This window comes from Poecilia mexicana, unplaced genomic scaffold (genome assembly GCF_051168715.1).
Source record: "Poecilia mexicana isolate PSO_F unplaced genomic scaffold, ASM5116871v1 scaffold_21, whole genome shotgun sequence".
NCBI classification, from domain to species: Eukaryota; Metazoa; Chordata; class Actinopteri; order Cyprinodontiformes; family Poeciliidae; genus Poecilia; species Poecilia mexicana.
The window spans coordinates 6,896,729-6,913,936 of NW_028263390.1; the positions used below are offsets into that span (position 1 = coordinate 6,896,729).

Below are 17,208 nucleotides of genomic sequence, written 5' to 3' on the forward strand. Positions count from 1 at the left end.
GTCGCGGAGGAGAGGTACATCTTGAAATTTTCATAGTAAAATTTCATCTCAATTTGACACCATTTCCCTACCGTCCTGTCAGAACGACTAAAATGGATTAGGACAGCATGAGCAAGATGATTATTACTTTTCTACGTGTTCATAGAAATATTAAACTAACTGAAGCAACATCTTAGGCCTAGCTAGCATCAGGGCAGCAGGTCAACCCACTGACACATTTTAAAAGGTTGATAAGTCAGTGTTGAAAGCACATCACGTCCGGGGAGAACAATAATCAATGTAGCGTGCACACAATGTTCTAGCAGTCATGGACAGATCTTTATGCGCAACCTGCATTATTAATTGATTTTCCAAACCTTTTTTTTTCTTTCATGCATGTTCAGTTCAGATTAAGGCTGATCTTAGTTCTCGATTGCAGGACGGAGGCACGGAGGAAGGGTCATTAACACCGGCCGACATCTCCAGATTACAAACTAAATACATTTAGTAAATGCAAGATGCTAGCAGCAGATAGAGGCTGACTTCTCTTTAAGTGTACTTTAATTAAAAATGGCTGCCTCGTACTCTTTAGAGAGCTACTTATCATGACATGCTTACTGATAGCATTGTGCTATATGGCTTGTGTTCATGTCTGATATAGTATCAGAGCTTAGCGGTTCATATCAGTGTTAAGTAGCCGAAGTGGTAACTGGAGTGGGAGATATATCCACCTGAGTGGGTTCAATCTGTCCTCATCGGGCAAGCGCCTCACCAAAACACACACACACACACACACACACACAACTGAAAACATGGTGTCATGTAACAGAAGGTGAATTATTCAGCCAATGTGATGACTGCCACAAAGCAGCTACCAGATTCTTTCTCATCTTTGTGTCTAAATATTGATGATCCATAGAGCTCCACTTGAAGGGAGGGGGAAGTGACTGAAATGAGATTTAAGGGGAGCAACATGCCTGTTTTTATGTTACGTCACATAACACCCATCTGATGACTTTAGAGATTTCATGAGCAAAACTGAACTAAAACTGAAACAACAACTGAAGTTGTTTCACTGAACGCTTTTTTGTAAGATTGAATAATTAAAATAAAGAGAATGGATGTCATGTCAACAGTATTTTTAAGTTTTAAATTTAAATTGTTTTTTTATTAGAATTGTCACAACTATTGCCTTTCGTTCTCAGATTGTTGTTTATATATTTATAATGTGTATTTTTGTTATTTCTGTTTACTTGTCTTGTCATGATTTGTGCTGCTGCCTTTCTTGACCAGGTCACCCAAGTGAAAGAGATATCAATCTCAGTGGGATTTTATCTTGTTAAATAAAGGTTTAATAAAAATAAATAAATAATAATAATAATATGAAAACTGAGAAATGCTCAAACTGAGCACCAAACTGCTAACATGAAAGATTTATGAAAAAATAAAACTCCAAGCTTTCTCAAAACTAACAAGTTTACTTACTTATTTAATTACCATTTTTGCAAATCATATGTTATATTCGCATAATTGTGACAAATGTAGTGGCTTGAAATCAATTAAGTTGTGTTTTTTTTTTTTTTGTGATGACTTCCTGAAGGTGGAGCGTTGGAAAGAGGAGGACATTCTTAAAGCGACACAGGCTCAATTTCAAGCCATTAAGTCATATTTCATATATGCAAGATTTTTATGACAACTGAAGGTAGCAATTACTTGATTGTGCTGTAAAATTATTCTATGTGGCTGGGAAACAAATAACACTGCCCCTTTAAAAGAAAACGGAGATACTGAGGTGGCTGTGGAAACTCACCCTTTGACCCCTGGAGATGGACACCTTCCCCTGAAATGGTTAGAACAGCTTCAGAAAGTGGATGGATGATGCCATTCTGATAGGAAATGTTTTAGGCGACTTGACATTCTTTATTTTTCTTTTGTCATCTACTTTCTTAGCTTCTGATTCTGTGTAAGGAAACCAAAAGGTCAGAACAAACTGAACTGCAGTCTGATGGGAAGAGGGAATGGAAATGTTGGAGACGTTTCCCATGATTTAAATCGAACCCGGTCTTTTAGAGACTGAACGCAGCAGTTGAGGTATGAGCTGAAGTATTTTTGGCACTGCAGCTGAAGACAAACAAACGGAATGGTGTTTATCTAGGATGGGCTCCTCTGAGTGTGGCATGAATAGAACAGTATAACAAGAACATAGCTTTAAGGCTGTACACTTCTATAGCTGCCATTTATGGTAGTTTGTTGCAGTTGTCTCTGGCTGTACTGCTATTGACTACTGTTTTGACTTCCACCAGCTCTCCTTGAACTGTCCATGACTCTGCCGCTCCAGCCGGACTGAGTCTCAGTAGTCCATGCTATGAAGCTGGTTCTTCCTGATGTCTTTCCCCTGCAGCGCCACAGGAAGCAGTGGCAGGTTCAGGTCCGCCACCCGCCGTTGTTCAGAACGCAACTGAACAGAGTTCCTCTTGTCGCCGTCAATCCCTTCTCCCACCGGTTCACCTTCCCCCACCGAGGCGAGCTCTTTCCTCCTTCCCCTCTCCTGCCTGAGGCTCTTTATGATCAACGTGTGTTGTCTCTGCGAAGGGAAAACCGGTGGTTTCGACCCATTCACCAGAAGCCTAGGCGGTCCAGGCCGACTCAGGCCCGTCCACGTCACCTTCCTGCCTCGGCCGTCTTTAGGCCCGACGTTGCGCAGGCGAGGCAGGCGAGCGGAGGGGGTCGCCTGTGCGGTCTTGGTGGAACCCGGCTGCCCTCTGTCCACAGAGAGTATGGGTCCGGTCTCCAGGAGGATTCCCGGAGAGACGGTATTTTTCTCGGCAGAGTAAAACGCCTGCAGCTTCTCCAGCCGCTCGTTGACGCTGAGGCGGTGGGAGTTGTCCTGGTGGCACTTCTCCCGGAAGCAGTCCGACCCTGGGTCTGCCGCGCCGTCCGACTGCGTTGTCCTGAGCGGGTGGGAGTGTCGGATCGGTCTGGACGCGACACCGTCTCTGGTTGGCTCGGCTGGTAAGGGGACATGGCAGGGAGCGGAGTCACAGAGCTGCGATGTTGAGCTTTTCGGAGGGGAAGCGTGGACGAGTTCCCTGTCTCCAAACACCGACACTGGAACAGACATGCACACACAGAAGGCCACTGAGTATAGTGTCTAGCAAAAGGATTCACAGCCCTAAAATATTCTCATGTCATGTCACAACCATTTGGCATATTTTGTTGATATTCTAAAGGTGACCTATTGTGCTTTCTAGAACAAGTTAGGAAAGGACTATGTCAACACACTTTTCAAGTTCTAATATACGTCAATGAAAACCATGCAGAATGTTGCTGCCACCTCACAATAATGACCAAGTCCTAACAAGATACCCTAAAATATATGTTAGTAAAAAGCTAAACGGGTTTGAATACTTTCACAGAACTCTTTACCTTCAGGAAACAACGTATCCCTGGTGTTGATAGAAATGGTCACCTCCTCATCAGTCGTCCCGTCTTCTGCGGACAGAGGTTCGGGGGAGGGAGGGTCAGAGGGCGAAGGGGGTGAAGTAGAGCGGGGAAGGTGGGGCAGACCGGGAGAGGGTGGACAGTTCTCGTCATCCTCACGGTGGCCCTTCCTGTGCAAATCCATGGTCTTCCTCTTGTTCTGACTTCTGCTTGTCTGCTGGACCTTCGGCGACTTGTTGAATTGCTTCAAGCTCTTCTCCATTTTTGGTGAGTTCTGCCAATGGGAAGGAGATGATTGTCAAACTCTGTGGTCAGAAGTCAATGAAGAAGGGAAACAAACGAGTAGACAACGCAAACAAATGTACTGTTCAGATTTCAATCAAATTGCGTGACATGGAATTGTGACCGTGTGATGGTCATAATTTAGCCTAAATAAAGATGTTAAGAGGCAGGCTTAGTTAGCCCGTCTGAACAACATTTCTACCACAACTGGTCATTAGTACACAACCTCACAAACTGGCGAACTCTATCAGTGGTTTGGGAACAGCACTGTTCAGGACAGGAAAGCTCTCCAGCATGTCATTAAAAAACAGCACATATCATCTGCGGAACCTCTCTTCACTCACTGCAGGACATCTACATCACCCGGGTCAGAAACAGAGCTAAAAACTTCATCTGGGACTGAAACTCACCCACAGCACAACTTGTTCTCACTTCTGCCTTCTGGTAGTCGTTACAGAAAACAAGGACAAACAGCCTGAAAAATGGTTTTTATCTGCAGGCTATATCAGGCTTTTAAACTCGGTGTGACTTAATATTTTGAGTGTTTTTTAATGCATGTGACAAGCATGTTTTTTAAAACTTATTATTCTTCACTTATGTGACTTTAAAGGTGTTAAGTGGACCTTGTTGAGTGCAAATTTTGTTGCTCGTTTTTTTTCTTTTTTTATCTGTTCTGACGGGGTTTCTTTTCAGTTTCTATTCTATTTCTTTAATTTTCATCTTTCAACCACAATAACAAGTTATTTAGAGAGAAGGCAATGTCGTCTTTTGAAATGTCTCCTGACAAACAACTTGCTTAGATGTATTTACCCCAACACCCCACAGGGACAGCTCTGATACCAGCTTCACCTGTTGCTGAGTCTTGGTTTCAGTGTTGCTTCTGTTTCTCCATGTCATTTTGCTTGGAGGTGTCCTGTCGTTGTTCTCGAGCTTCTGCAAAGTCAAACAAAAGGCATCGGAAATGTCAACAAATCTTCAATTTAGATAGGATATATCATTCTATGCAACAGGTCTAAGTTCATTGACCCAAACTGTTTATCCAACACCAGATGGATAATTGTTCAAATTACCCAAGGGAGCGAAGTCAAAGTATTTACCAATAGAAACAATGTTTTCCCAGTGGTAGATTTCATTATGGGCCATGTAGGCAGTTGCCCAGGGTGTCATCAGAAAGGGTCATGCACAACAAAGATATGAAGCGCTCAAAGGCTGGGATGACAACAGACAATCTCACACTGAGTGAGTGCAGAGCAGGAGTTTATACAGTCAGCAGAACAGGTGGGAGCAATCAGCAGCCAGCAGGACGGGGTGCAAGGAACAGGGAATTCATGGCAACGAGGTCTGGTTAGTTTGGTTTGTTGAATCATTAAATGATTCATTTAGACTCTCTTCCTCTATGAACCATGGAGACAAACCTGGGGCCGAACCCAGTAAAACGAATCTAGAGTGTCTCTCCCTTACCATGAGTAATTTGTTCTCACTGTGCACCCATCCATTCAGCTGGAACCACCCGACCGTCCCACAGCCTGTGACAGAACGTACAGTACGACCCAATCCGGCTCTTTTACCTCGTTTCCGCTGAGCGGTACGGCATGGGCCTGTGTGGTTTAGCGCGCCATTTCACGGCCCGCACAACACTGCGTCATGCTGGTGCGACAGCTAAGACGACGACAAGCTAGCCAGCTAGCCATGGGCATATAAGTGAAGGCGGCCCCGGAATGCCATGTTATGGGTTGGTTGTATGGACCGTTTTAATCTCTCAGAATAATGTTTAAAAACGTTCTGAACCTGATAAGTCTATGAACAATAATAGAACATCAAGAAGCAATTGTGTTCCCTAATTTCACCATCATCTAAAAAAAAACAAAAAAAAACAAAAAAACACCATAACAAAATCCCTAAAATCTGTCATGATGAAAAGTCTTTGGTAGCTTAACTCAGCTAAATTTTCATGACATGTCCACAGACCGGTGTGTTTTTGTGTCCATGTGTTGTGAAGCATTAACCTTGCTAGCCTTGGCCCCCTTGTGACTCCTGTTGAACTTGTTGAGCAGCAGGTGATAGGAGGCCATGACAGCAGAGGGTCTGTTGCTGGTGACCGTGTTGATGACTTCAGAGAGGGAATAACCCAGTGTCTCTGTCATGTGAGCCAGCACAGATGAGTTAAGGTCTTCCGGACACAACCTGGGAAAATAAGAGCGTAGAAGGGTTGAAAACCGTCCTGAAAAACAAAGGAGAGAGAGCAGCCATGGGTCCACTGGGACTGGTAAGGAAGGACATGTCACTGGAGGATGTTGGTTGAGCGCAGACCAGAACTGGAAGGCTTCTGTTACTCAAGTGGGCCAGAGAGAACGGATTATTCCCAGCCGCAGCCATACATGATTGCATTTCCACAATGCGTAAAGTGACAAAAGGGTTTTAGTCATGCTATAATATTCAGAGCTGTCACAATGCAGACCATAAAATTTTTTTTTTAAAAGTTCAATTTGTTGGAATACATTCAGTTCTTCTTATTGGTTCCTCTGCCCACATCCAAACACTGCTGCAAAACATTTCCAGAGCTAAAAGAGAGAACTCGTGTTTTCCCTTTTCTCGGTCACATTTAGAAAAGGAGTTAAACACTTCGCAGTTAGGTTTAAGTCAACTCTAAGGGTAACTGATGCCGTGTGGTACGACTACCTGTTTTTATGTGAGAGTGTGTATAGCGGTTTCTTGGCATATCCCTCGCTGATCCATCTCTCTTCCATCGCCTCTCTGATGCTGGGTCTCTTATCTGGGTCTGGCTCCAGGAGAAGCATCATGAATGACACGGCGTCTGCAGCATGAGCAAAGTCAAATCAGAACCTTTGATTAAATATCACAAAAGTATTTTTTAATTTTTTTTTTGTTCTGGATGAGAAACAGCAGAAGGGTAACCCTGCAATTTAACAAAATAACTTGCTCAGTTATAAAGAGAAAACTCGAATAGTAATTATTACTTTTCAATAGTTCAAGAGAAAGAGAGCAAAGATTTATTGCTTTAATCAAATTATACAGTACTTAGAAATTTCAGTCAGCTAAGAAAAAAAATGAACAAGATGAGGTTTAAAAAGTAAATTACATGTCTGGGCTTCCTGTGTTTACCTCTACAACGTCACTGATTTGATCTCGTCACAATAAAAGATCTGAGCCATGCTGAACTCCATCACTCAAAGAGGAATATCATGAGCTTAAATGTTATACAATGAGTGAAAAAAACAAACAAACAAAAAAAAACTTTGGTCATAGAATTTGTTTAATAAAAATGAAGAAAAAAAATAATTACAGCAAACTAATAAAGCACTGCAGGTGTAGAAGTCAAACTTATGTAATATTGAATGAAGAGCATAAAAAGAATGGCTTAATTTGATTTTAATTAATATCAGAAACAATTATTATTTCAGAAGGCAGTAATGCTCTGACCTTTGCTGATGTCACCAGGGACGTTGCTAATGTCCTTATTGACCATCTTCTGGTGCAGCTGCTTGATGTTGAAAGGTTCGACAGTGAAGGGCAGGGTTCCCGTTAGCATCGCAAACATGCTCACGCCTCTGTACGACAGCAAGGCGAAACAAAAATACGAGATAACATTATTGTTTCTATGACAGCAGAAGGAAAAGTGAGCTGGTTTTGACACGGTTGGGACAAACACAGTGAGAATTTGTCACATACATGGACCAGACGTCCACTTTGGAGTCGTACTTCTTGTGAGCCAGCAGCTCAGGCGCGGCGTAGGCAGGACTTCCGCACTGCGTGTTGAGGAGCTCCAGGGATAAAGAGTCCGACTTCAGAGTGTTGCTCAGGCCAAAGTCTGTGGGGAATCGGTATTTATGCAGCGATGCAGTAAACAAAGAGTTCAATTTCTGGATGTGGGACGTGAACACGTTTCAACATACCTACAATTTTTATGTTGTTATGCTCGTCCAGGAGGAAGTTTTCAATCTTTAAATCTCTAGAAAAGAAGAAGAAGAAAAAAAAACACACTGTTTTTTTAAGGAATCAAAAGAATACATTTATATATTATTGTATTTTTTGAAACGGTTTGTCCATAATTTTGTTGGGAAGACGCAAGGAAATAACGGTTTATGATGAGACAATTTTCAGCTTAAAGCTTATGATGTTTATAGAAATCCATTTCTAAAACTGTCACTGTGTCTTGACTGTGTAATATCAGACAATCTGCTAAAATAAATTCAGCTCCTCTGTCTTCTCTCAGGAGTCTACTTTTCTTGGGAACACACATGGTGAGTCCTGGTGTGGTAGTACTGGTTGTGCTAAGCTGCTCAAATTGCTAAGACATGATGCTAGCAACAGTCTCTACAATGTTTTTGCCTATGTTTGAAACATTACTAATACACTGTTCCTGTTTCTTATGCTACATTTCTGAACTGGAATCGGTTAGGATCTGTGTTGACATGTTAAACTTTAGAAGATTGGAAATCAGCCACTAAATTCTGATTTCTGGAGTAAAATTCTGGAGTTTTCCGTCAGTATTTTCTGCTAAAGGAACCAGTCTGACGACACTGGTTTGGCCTTACTCAACTTTATCTGTGTATTTATGGAGATCTGATTGAACAGGACTGTTAGCAGCAGCAGCAAGAAAGCTAAGCTGCTAAATTTGGGTCTTGGGTAGAACTCAGGTCTATTTTCCCATTTGGTAATTTAGGAAATTAGTTTGCTCAAACCGTTAAATCGCTTTTTAAAAAACCCTCCAAACTGAGCGATTTTCAAGTTGGGATAACCAGCTGATGTTCTGGATTTATTTTCAACCATCAGCAGAGAATGGTCTCTGCATCTAGTTGATAAAAAGTTGTATTACTCCCCTCATTGTGCCCCAGCCTCGTCGCCATCAGGCAAGGCTTCGAGCTATAAAACTACTGGCTAAATGAAAATCTGCGGTTAGGAGTGAGAGAGACCCCATAAACTGTAGCCTGGGAATCTGCCATGTTTCTTTCATCTGCCTTCATCTAAGCAGCAGACACTCAAAAATCCAGAAATCCTTGCTTGAGCAGCTCGAGGGAGGTTCAAAGAGAATAAGAGGAAGAAAGAGAGAAAAAAAGAGAGAAAGAAAACCAGCAAGAAGGAGAAGGAGAAGGAGCGAGATCGCACAATGTCGTAAAGCAGAAAAATGTATGTGGTGAACTTATTGAATGTGGGTGGCAGGAGGTGTGTTTAAGTGCAAAATTTCCCTCCATTTCCAGTGTGATCATCTCTACAGCACTGTAGTGTCGAGAGAGAGAGTGTGTGTGCGTGTGTGTGTGCGTGTGCATGTGTGTGGATGCGTGGGTGGGTTTGACAGGGAGAGGTGCTGTTCAGGAGTTGAAAGCGATGTCGTTCGGGGACTTCATTAGAGAGGAAGTCCATGATGTTGTGATGATGTGTGAATCATGGCGCCGGATCAGGATGATGAAGTCACCGCCTGGTAATCACATTCCCACCTTGAGAAGAGCCAAGGATCCAAACTGAAGCAAAATGTGTGTGTGGATGTGAAAGTGTGAGAGTAATGGTTACCTGACACCGACTCCATGTCTTACTCTGAAGGCTGTTAATGCCCTGCAAACTACTACGATGTGTGTGTGTGTGTATGTGTGTTTTCTGACAAATATGACTTAACAGGTTTGTTCCACTGTGATCTTGTCTTTATGATAACCTTAAGTAAAATATCACATCTTCACAGTGACATTGTAGTTAAGTTATGTACATAAGTTAGCAGATTGGTCCCATAGTTTATCACGGGACTCATAGTTAAAACCAGTCAAATTAAGGGAAGGGGAGAATTTGTTTTCCTTCCTCTTGATTTACCTCTGTTCCAAATTAAAAGGACAGAAATATTTTACCATTTCTCTCGACTTCTCAATTAGATCTTGGTCAGATTTATATCCAGACTTTGACTAGGTCACTCCAAAACCATTTTGTTTCTGCTACAAAGGCTCAACATTCACCTTCAGCACTTTATGGCTCCATCAAACCAAAACTTTGTCCAAAACTGGAAGCAACAAAATAGTCCAAGACCATGAGACTACCTCCGCCATGTTTGACAACCTATATGATGTGCATTGATATACTGTATTAATTTACACTACATGCAATAGAAATCTGCACAATGGGATTCACTTTGTCATAAAATAAATATAAAATAAATGAGCTTTTCAATTATATTCAACTTAATTTTTCCAATGGGTTTTGTAAATCTTTAAGATATATTTTTAATTTGAATGAAAATAATGTGAAAAATTCTTGTGATGTTAGTTTATATGGAAATTTTTATGATTTTGTTTTTTATTGTATATATTTTTAACCTGAATAAGTTGTGTTAAAGAGGCAGTATTGTGTGTTTTCCAGACACATCGTGCCATTTTATAGCACTATCAGGTAACTATGTTGCCTTCAGTTGTTATGAAAATGCCGTATGAGTCAAATATGACTTAAAAGTAATTTTACTTTGTAATTTAATGCCTTGAAATTGGGCATCTGTCTCTTTAAGAAACTCCTGCTCTTTCTGCAGTTCCACGTTCAGGAAGTCATCACAACGTCTATTAACTCTTTAACAAAGTTTTTAAAAGAATTTCACTGAAAAGTAGATGCACAGTTCCACCAGGTGTTTGCTACTTGTTGCTGGCTAGTCTGAAGGAGCTCACAGAGTCAGTCACAGGGGAGGCCTGCTTTAAAATGCAGATGCCCGGAAGCTTGGAGGAGGAGCTTCATTCTCGAAGGCGGAGCTAAGTCCATCCAGGCGTTCTGCACAGCTGAATGGTTGCCATGGGAGATTAAAGGATTTCTCAAACATGCACAAAAGGATTAAAGCAAAACTCCAGGTATGTTTTTGGTGAGGGAATCACTTTATAACATGATGTAAAGCTAAAAAAAAAGTACATTTTACATAATACTGCCTCTTTAAAAGTAGACTGGATGTCAGACACATTGTGTTTCTCCAAGTGTGTGTGGGTGCGTGTGTGTGTGTGTGTAGTGACCTGTGCACAATGCCGTGTCTGTGCAGGTGCTCCACCGCGGAGAGGATCTGGCGGGTGTAGCGCCGCACCTCCCTCTCTCCCAGCCTCCTCCGGTCGCAGATCCTGTCCATCAGGTCTCCTCCCGCACACAGCTCCATGGCCATGTAGTAACTATTCTCCGTCTCCAGGGTCTGACACGCAGGATTTACACGGTACATTAACGTTCAGACACTTATTAACAAGAAGGTGTTGTTTTTAGGAGCGTTTTTTTCCTTTTACCTCCAGAAGAACCACAATGTGAGGGTGTCGGACCATTTGATGGATTCGAGGTTCCCTTTTCATGTTTTTCAGCACGTAGGAGTCTTGGCGTGCTTTTTTCTTGTCTATCACCTTAATGGCCACCTGCACACATGATGGCAAACAGTTAGACAACACTTTCAACACAGTTGCATTCATAGTCCCTTATCTTTCAAAGTTTATATGAGTTATTGGGTGAAAAGTGAGCCAAAAAGTGAGTGAGGACACAATTAATGCTCCAAAGTAGAACATGCAACTTTTTGTTACTCTTCAGATTTAAAGGAGATGTTTTTGTTTATGTCTTGGCAATATAAGCAGTTTCTAAGATGCAACCAAGATTACATTTTGATATCCAAAGGCCTCTGAAATGTAAACAAAGAAAAGCAAATAAAAAATTGCAGGGAATTTGATTTTTTAAAAATTTATAATACCTTATTTGAAGGGGTGTGCATAAGACTCACATGACACTGTCATAAACATGACATAACACCTGTCATGAACATGAAGGAGTCTTTATGAATGTCTTTAAAAGTGTCATTGTTATTAAAAGTGTCATAATAATGACACTAGGATTTTATTTGTCAATAAAGTCTGAAAAATGTTGGCAATGTTACATTTAGGCATTATGTTGTGTCTGGTTATTACATGTAATCCACATAAAACTCATTCAAGTCTGTGGTTATATTCAAGGAGCATTGCTACTTTTGCAAGACTACAAGAAGAGCAAAATTAGCACATGTAAAGTTGCTCAATTTCAAGCTCAAATTGATTTTTAAAAGCGGGACAATTTGTATGAATGAACATTAACATGTAAATACATGAGAATTTCCATCTCTAAGCCCCATTGGCAGGTTGATGATAAAGCACAATAATAAATAACACTACAGAATAAGAAGTACATAAACCAACCTTAAAATCTACATGTCTTTGCGTTCACTCAGTGTTGGCATTAAACTGCAAGGAGAATGGGTATTTAGATTATTTTAACATGCTAACTGCATTTTCATTGGCCTTAAAATTGCGCAAACTGAAATTACAAGAGATATGCACACGGATTTCACTACAAAGTTATTGCCCAACTTTGAGTTGGCATCAGAATGAGTGTATTTCACCAATGCAAAAGCTCTTTTTGTCGGCCAATCCCGTGATCAACAACCGGATGTTGCTGCTGGAGGAAAAGATGAAGAAGACAACAGGAAGTGGAAGAAAGCGCAGTGTGTTTTTTAAACAGTGTATTGCATGAACAAATGTATTATTGAGTGATTGTAATTGCGTTTCTTATGTAACGGAAACATGGCAATTGCAAAATTGTGGGTTTTTTTCACATTAGCGGAATATTGACAAAGGAAACTCGGCTAAAATCTTTGTTTCTGTTCTCTTATCACAACATTTGATAAAAAACAGATGGTAAATCAGTTCTTTAGTTAATGTTTTTGTACTAATATAATGTTATTTTTAACATGTAACAATATACATGCTATAGAAGTACAGCACAGATCTATTAACTCTGCTGATTGAGCAGTTGTTCATAAAATAGCCAAGTGTTGATGGATCTGACACATTTCTGCAAACATTACAAGGCTATAATAACAGGCCACTGACTCCCTTCAGACTCTTCTGTGTGTAATTATCTGCCACCAGACTCTGGGTGATACCATGTAATCATCATTTTAAAGTGTGTGAGATCTTTCATTAGACAGGGTGCCACCCTGCCAGAGTGTGCGGCTTCCACACCACTAGTAAAGCACCCACCTTCTCGCCGGTGCCGATGTGCAGCCCCTCCATCACCTTGGCGAAGGAGCCTTTGTTGATCATCTTCCCGATCAGGTAGGACCCGACCCGCTTGGTGTGAGGGAAGCTCCTCAGCAGCTCCCTGGTGAACGTCAGGGAGGGCAGGGGCAGCCCCGAGGCTTCCCGCCGGGACTCGCCGACCCCCCCTCCTTCTGGGACTATCTCCTCCAGAGTGGGCTTCACTGCTGCAGCTGGCATCCCAGGTGAGGCCGGGCCCCCGCGCGGCTCCCTCTCACAGCCATGGTTGGGTCCACAAGCAGAACGGCTCTTGCAGAGGGTGCATATCACCAAAGAAAACAAACAAACCCCGAAAGACAGGAGGAGTTTCAGGAGTTTCAGGCCTCGGACACAGATATGTGTGTGATCCACGCTCAGGTGTAGGTCCCCAAATCCGAACTGCCCAGTGGATCCTTCCTCACATTATTCAGCTTTGACTCAACCGCTGGTTTCTTCAGGTGGCGGATCCGTCCTGTCTCTCTACCGGTTAGTGGATGATTAACCGGAGTGTTCTCAGGTCAGCTCTGGTGATGAGATGGACATTCTACACCCTAATCACCCTCCTCCCTGCCCCAGCGACAGTACACACACGCACACCCACACACACACACAGGTACGCACAGTTACACAGTAACCATTTGTAACGGCTTCATTTACTTCCTGAGGCCACTTTTTTTTTTTTTTTTTTTTACACAAGGATGGATTATAAATGTATTTTTAGCTTAAACAGTTTCATACTTTTGTCATGTTACAACCAAAAACTTCAGTGTATTTTGTTATGGTTTTGCGTAATACATTGAAGATCTTCAATGTGAAGAGGAAGCAAGATGGTGCCTCAGTTTTAAGTTTTTTTCTTTTCTTTTTTTTTTTTTTACAAATAAAACTTTGAAAAGTGTCTTTTGGTGACACTTTTTAACTGAAAACCCTCTGAGGGATTTTAATGCACAAAAAGTAAAAAAAATAAATAAATAATAAAATAAAAAATAAAAGCCAACTAGGAATAAGTATTCTGCCATCATTTTGGCGCCCTCTGTAGCATGGCGCCCTGAGGCGTCGCTTATTGTCCGTATCCACATCGTTGTTAGTTTATGACTCACAAACTGGAAACAGCATTTTAAAGTCTATTCTTTGAGCTGCTGGGAGCCAGTGGAAGGACTTTACAACTGCTGTGATGTGCCCTATCCTCCTGGTTTTAGTGAGGATGCCGGCGGCAGCGCTCTGGATCAGTGAATCTGTGACGACACTGTTGCAGTTAACAATGCGACTAAAGATAAATGCATGAATGAGTTTCTCTAGATCTTGCTTAGACATTAGTCCGTTGATCCTGGAAACGTTCTTCAGGTGATAGAAGGCCGACTTTGTAACAGTCTTTATGTGGCTCTGGAGGTTCAGGTCACATTTTTATCTTTATTTCATAAACTTAACCTGGCCACCAGTCTCCTGGTGGTTTTCTGACCACATGCATGCTGTGTCCCCTACAATAGTTAACATTTCTGCTTAACACAGGCAGCAACAACAGCAAACACATTCATTTTAACTCACGTATTTGTAAGTATTGTCATTTGTGGTTTCTAACATGCATTTCTGTTATCAATTTAATTAGTTTGATTTCTGAGGATGATGTCAGGACCTCACCCTTTTGTTTTGTAAGGTAAGGTAATTTAATTTATATAGCATATTTTCAGCAACAAGGCATTTAAAAGTGCTTTACATGAACTGGAGTAAATACAAACAAAACAAAAAACAGAAGAAAAACAAAATGACAACAAAGTACTTCACAATTATAACCTAACAGGAGTTTCTCTAAGTAATAAGAATAAGTAGTTTGTGTTTGTGACCCCAAGTGGCGAATCAAACTGCAGCTCTACTCGTCTTCAGGCTTTCTTTCAGCAGACGCTCTGTTACTGCCACTCATTCATAAAGGTAGGGTTAGGGTTAAGGTTTCTAGAGGATTTGTGGAGTGCAAGCTAATAGTTGTCCCCTCAACCCACCAGAGTTATAGATCTGTGCAGCTCCTCCACTGATTCTCTAAATAACGCTGCCCTTGCCAGAGCCAATAATACCCCGAACCTCTCAGTACTGAAGTGTGTCGTCTGTTTTGCTCCCATGTCTGTGTGGACCTGAGGCTCAGATTGCACCACGCTGGAGGGCGCTTTTCCCTCGCTCAGCTGATGAAAGGAAGGACAGAGCCCTGTATCCTGCATGTAACCCAATACATTCACACACACACACACACACGCACATGCACACACACACACACACACACACATACACACACTCTCTCTTACACAACCTTTAAAGGTGACCTATTATTCTTCGTTGAGCAGGTTAGAATGGGCTATGCAAAACTTGTTCGCTACATTTGCACAAAATCATTCTTTGGATAATGAGATTTTGGTCCGGTCAGTTTCGGAATTTTACAACGGTTCATCTTTGAAAGGCAGAAGTAGAGCCTCCTGCACAACCGACAAGAAAGCAACAAGGAGTTTCTGCACAACAACTTTTCCAGCAGCCATTGTACAGAACATACTGTGGTAAAATCAGCTGGCTAAATGTGCTAGAGCTCCGCTTGGGTTGCTAGGTGACGGGCGGGGCTTCACTGGTGTTGTTAGGTGAGTGGCAGTGCCTGCGGATTTGGGACTTAACAACCGGGAAGCTTTTGAAAAGGATCATTTTCCAGATACCAAAAAACATTTATTTATTGCCAAATAAAATGTCTGGGTGTTTTTTGAAGCGCTTGTGTCATTTTTAGAAGCAGTTGAGACGGAAATGGGAGCATAAAAAAAAGAAAACGTGCAAACAAGCCACTGCAGCTGCCGGCCGAGTCCTGAAGTCACCGTGTTTAGAGGACGGTCGCACTCTTCAGTTAGACTTTAGCAGCAGCCGAATCGAAATCCAAACACGTTTCAGATGAGAAACAGACCAACCGAGATCTGTTGGTGTTGGAAAAGGAAAAGAAATAAAAAAAAATTATAGCCGTGGGTTTATTTCCAGAAAAATTTAATTGCTCTTGAATGCAGGTTGGGAGTCACAGGTGTGTTAAAGCCCAGGGACATCCACAGGTGGACAGTAGGTGGTGCTAGAGAGCATCTGGCCTTTTTTCCTCTGGTCCCCTTCAGAAATAATCTATTTGTATTTATTTATTTTTTACAGCGTTGTGTGTTTCCTGCAGTAAATCTCACACTGAGTTCCAAGTGGCACACAAGGTGCCCTTTTTTTTTCTTCTTTTTAATACTCAATCACCCAAATGCCTGTGCACGCCTCTGCTGCCGTCCATGTGGGAGAAGGTGTTAACAGATCCACCCTAATGCCGCGGAAGGGTGTCAGGCTTTACCTGGGGTCCACACCGGACAGACACAGGAAGAAAGGAAGGAAATAAGAGGGTAGAGAGAGAGAAGAAGAGAAAGAGAGAGAGTGTGCTGGATGAGGCAGAAGTCGCCTGCTGCATCCAGGGCGAGGGACGATCAGATGGAGGAAAGTGAAAAACAAGTCCAGTAATGTGATCGGCATGCCGAGTGAGAAGGAGAGAAACCGAGCTTTGCAACTGCAAAACAAATGTGAATTAATAAGACCTCAGGAGATGTTTTTTACATATATATATAACCCCAGCTTTTCCTCGCTTAAATGTTTTGCAGGGGTTGTTCAGTCTCTCTCTCTCTCTCTGTTTCCATGGTTCAGAAAAGGTCATTCTCACTGCCAGAGACCACAGTCTATTTGTGTGAGCAGCTTTCATGCCTGCACATATATTTGTAAACTGTTTCCTACGGCTCTGCGGTCCGTGTTTGTTGTCGAGATGATGTTTTTCCATCGATACGCATGCATAAAAAAAAAAGAAAAAAAAAGAAAAAAATCTTCTTTTGAATGATTCAAGAAATATAATTATGAGCTTGCACATATTCGGCGTGTGTGCACGCAGAGAAGAATGCTGGCCAGCCTTGTAGGACTTGGCGAGCTTCTCGGCGGTCGCATTAAATGAGAAGAGAAACCCCCTTCTGCTTCCTGCCTGTAATAAATGGATCCCCAGCAACCATTAAGGCATATTTTAACACCAAATAACTCCCCGAAACCACACTAAGGCAGACTTGGCCGACCCCGGGCCTCCAACCAGCCCCTTTGCTCTCGTTTCCACTACTTTCCTGTCATTTAGCTCAAAAGAAGAAGAAAAAGAAAAAAAGGGATCAAATATGAAAATTAAAGGTTCTTTTAATGGCACGGCTCAATGGTGGAATGGTTTTTACACAGATTTGCAACAAAAAAAAGAAAAATAAAGAAAGGCTGTAAAACAAAACAGTATCTCCTTTAAGTGTTTTGAGGTCTTTCTTTGCTCTTGCACGCAACTAATGAGAGTGGAAGAAGTTATTAATCACAACCTGAAGTCTTTAACTCATTACTTCTGATGATAAAAAAAGAGAATATTTGCTAGGAACAAGTGAGTGTTCTGATAAGACTGGCA

The 17,208-nt window shown here is 41.8% G+C and overlaps 1 protein-coding gene across 1 annotated transcript; it reads right to left on the reverse strand.

Annotated features, from left to right (window-relative positions):
- Positions 1-1,876: 1,876 nt before the first annotated feature.
- Positions 1,877-14,223, reverse strand: LOC106904970 (uncharacterized). Its single transcript, XM_014969534.2, has 11 exons — positions 12,720-14,223; positions 10,950-11,072; positions 10,692-10,861; positions 7,617-7,672; positions 7,393-7,531; positions 7,144-7,271; positions 6,382-6,517; positions 5,709-5,886; positions 4,552-4,635; positions 3,406-3,694; positions 1,877-3,087 (listed from the first exon to the last, which is right to left on the reverse strand). The coding sequence occupies exons 1-11, from the start codon at positions 12,954-12,956 to the stop codon at positions 2,330-2,332; spliced, it is 2,298 nt and encodes a 765-aa protein (XP_014825020.2). The 5' UTR covers positions 12,957-14,223; the 3' UTR covers positions 1,877-2,329.
- Positions 14,224-17,208: the final 2,985 nt, after the last annotated feature.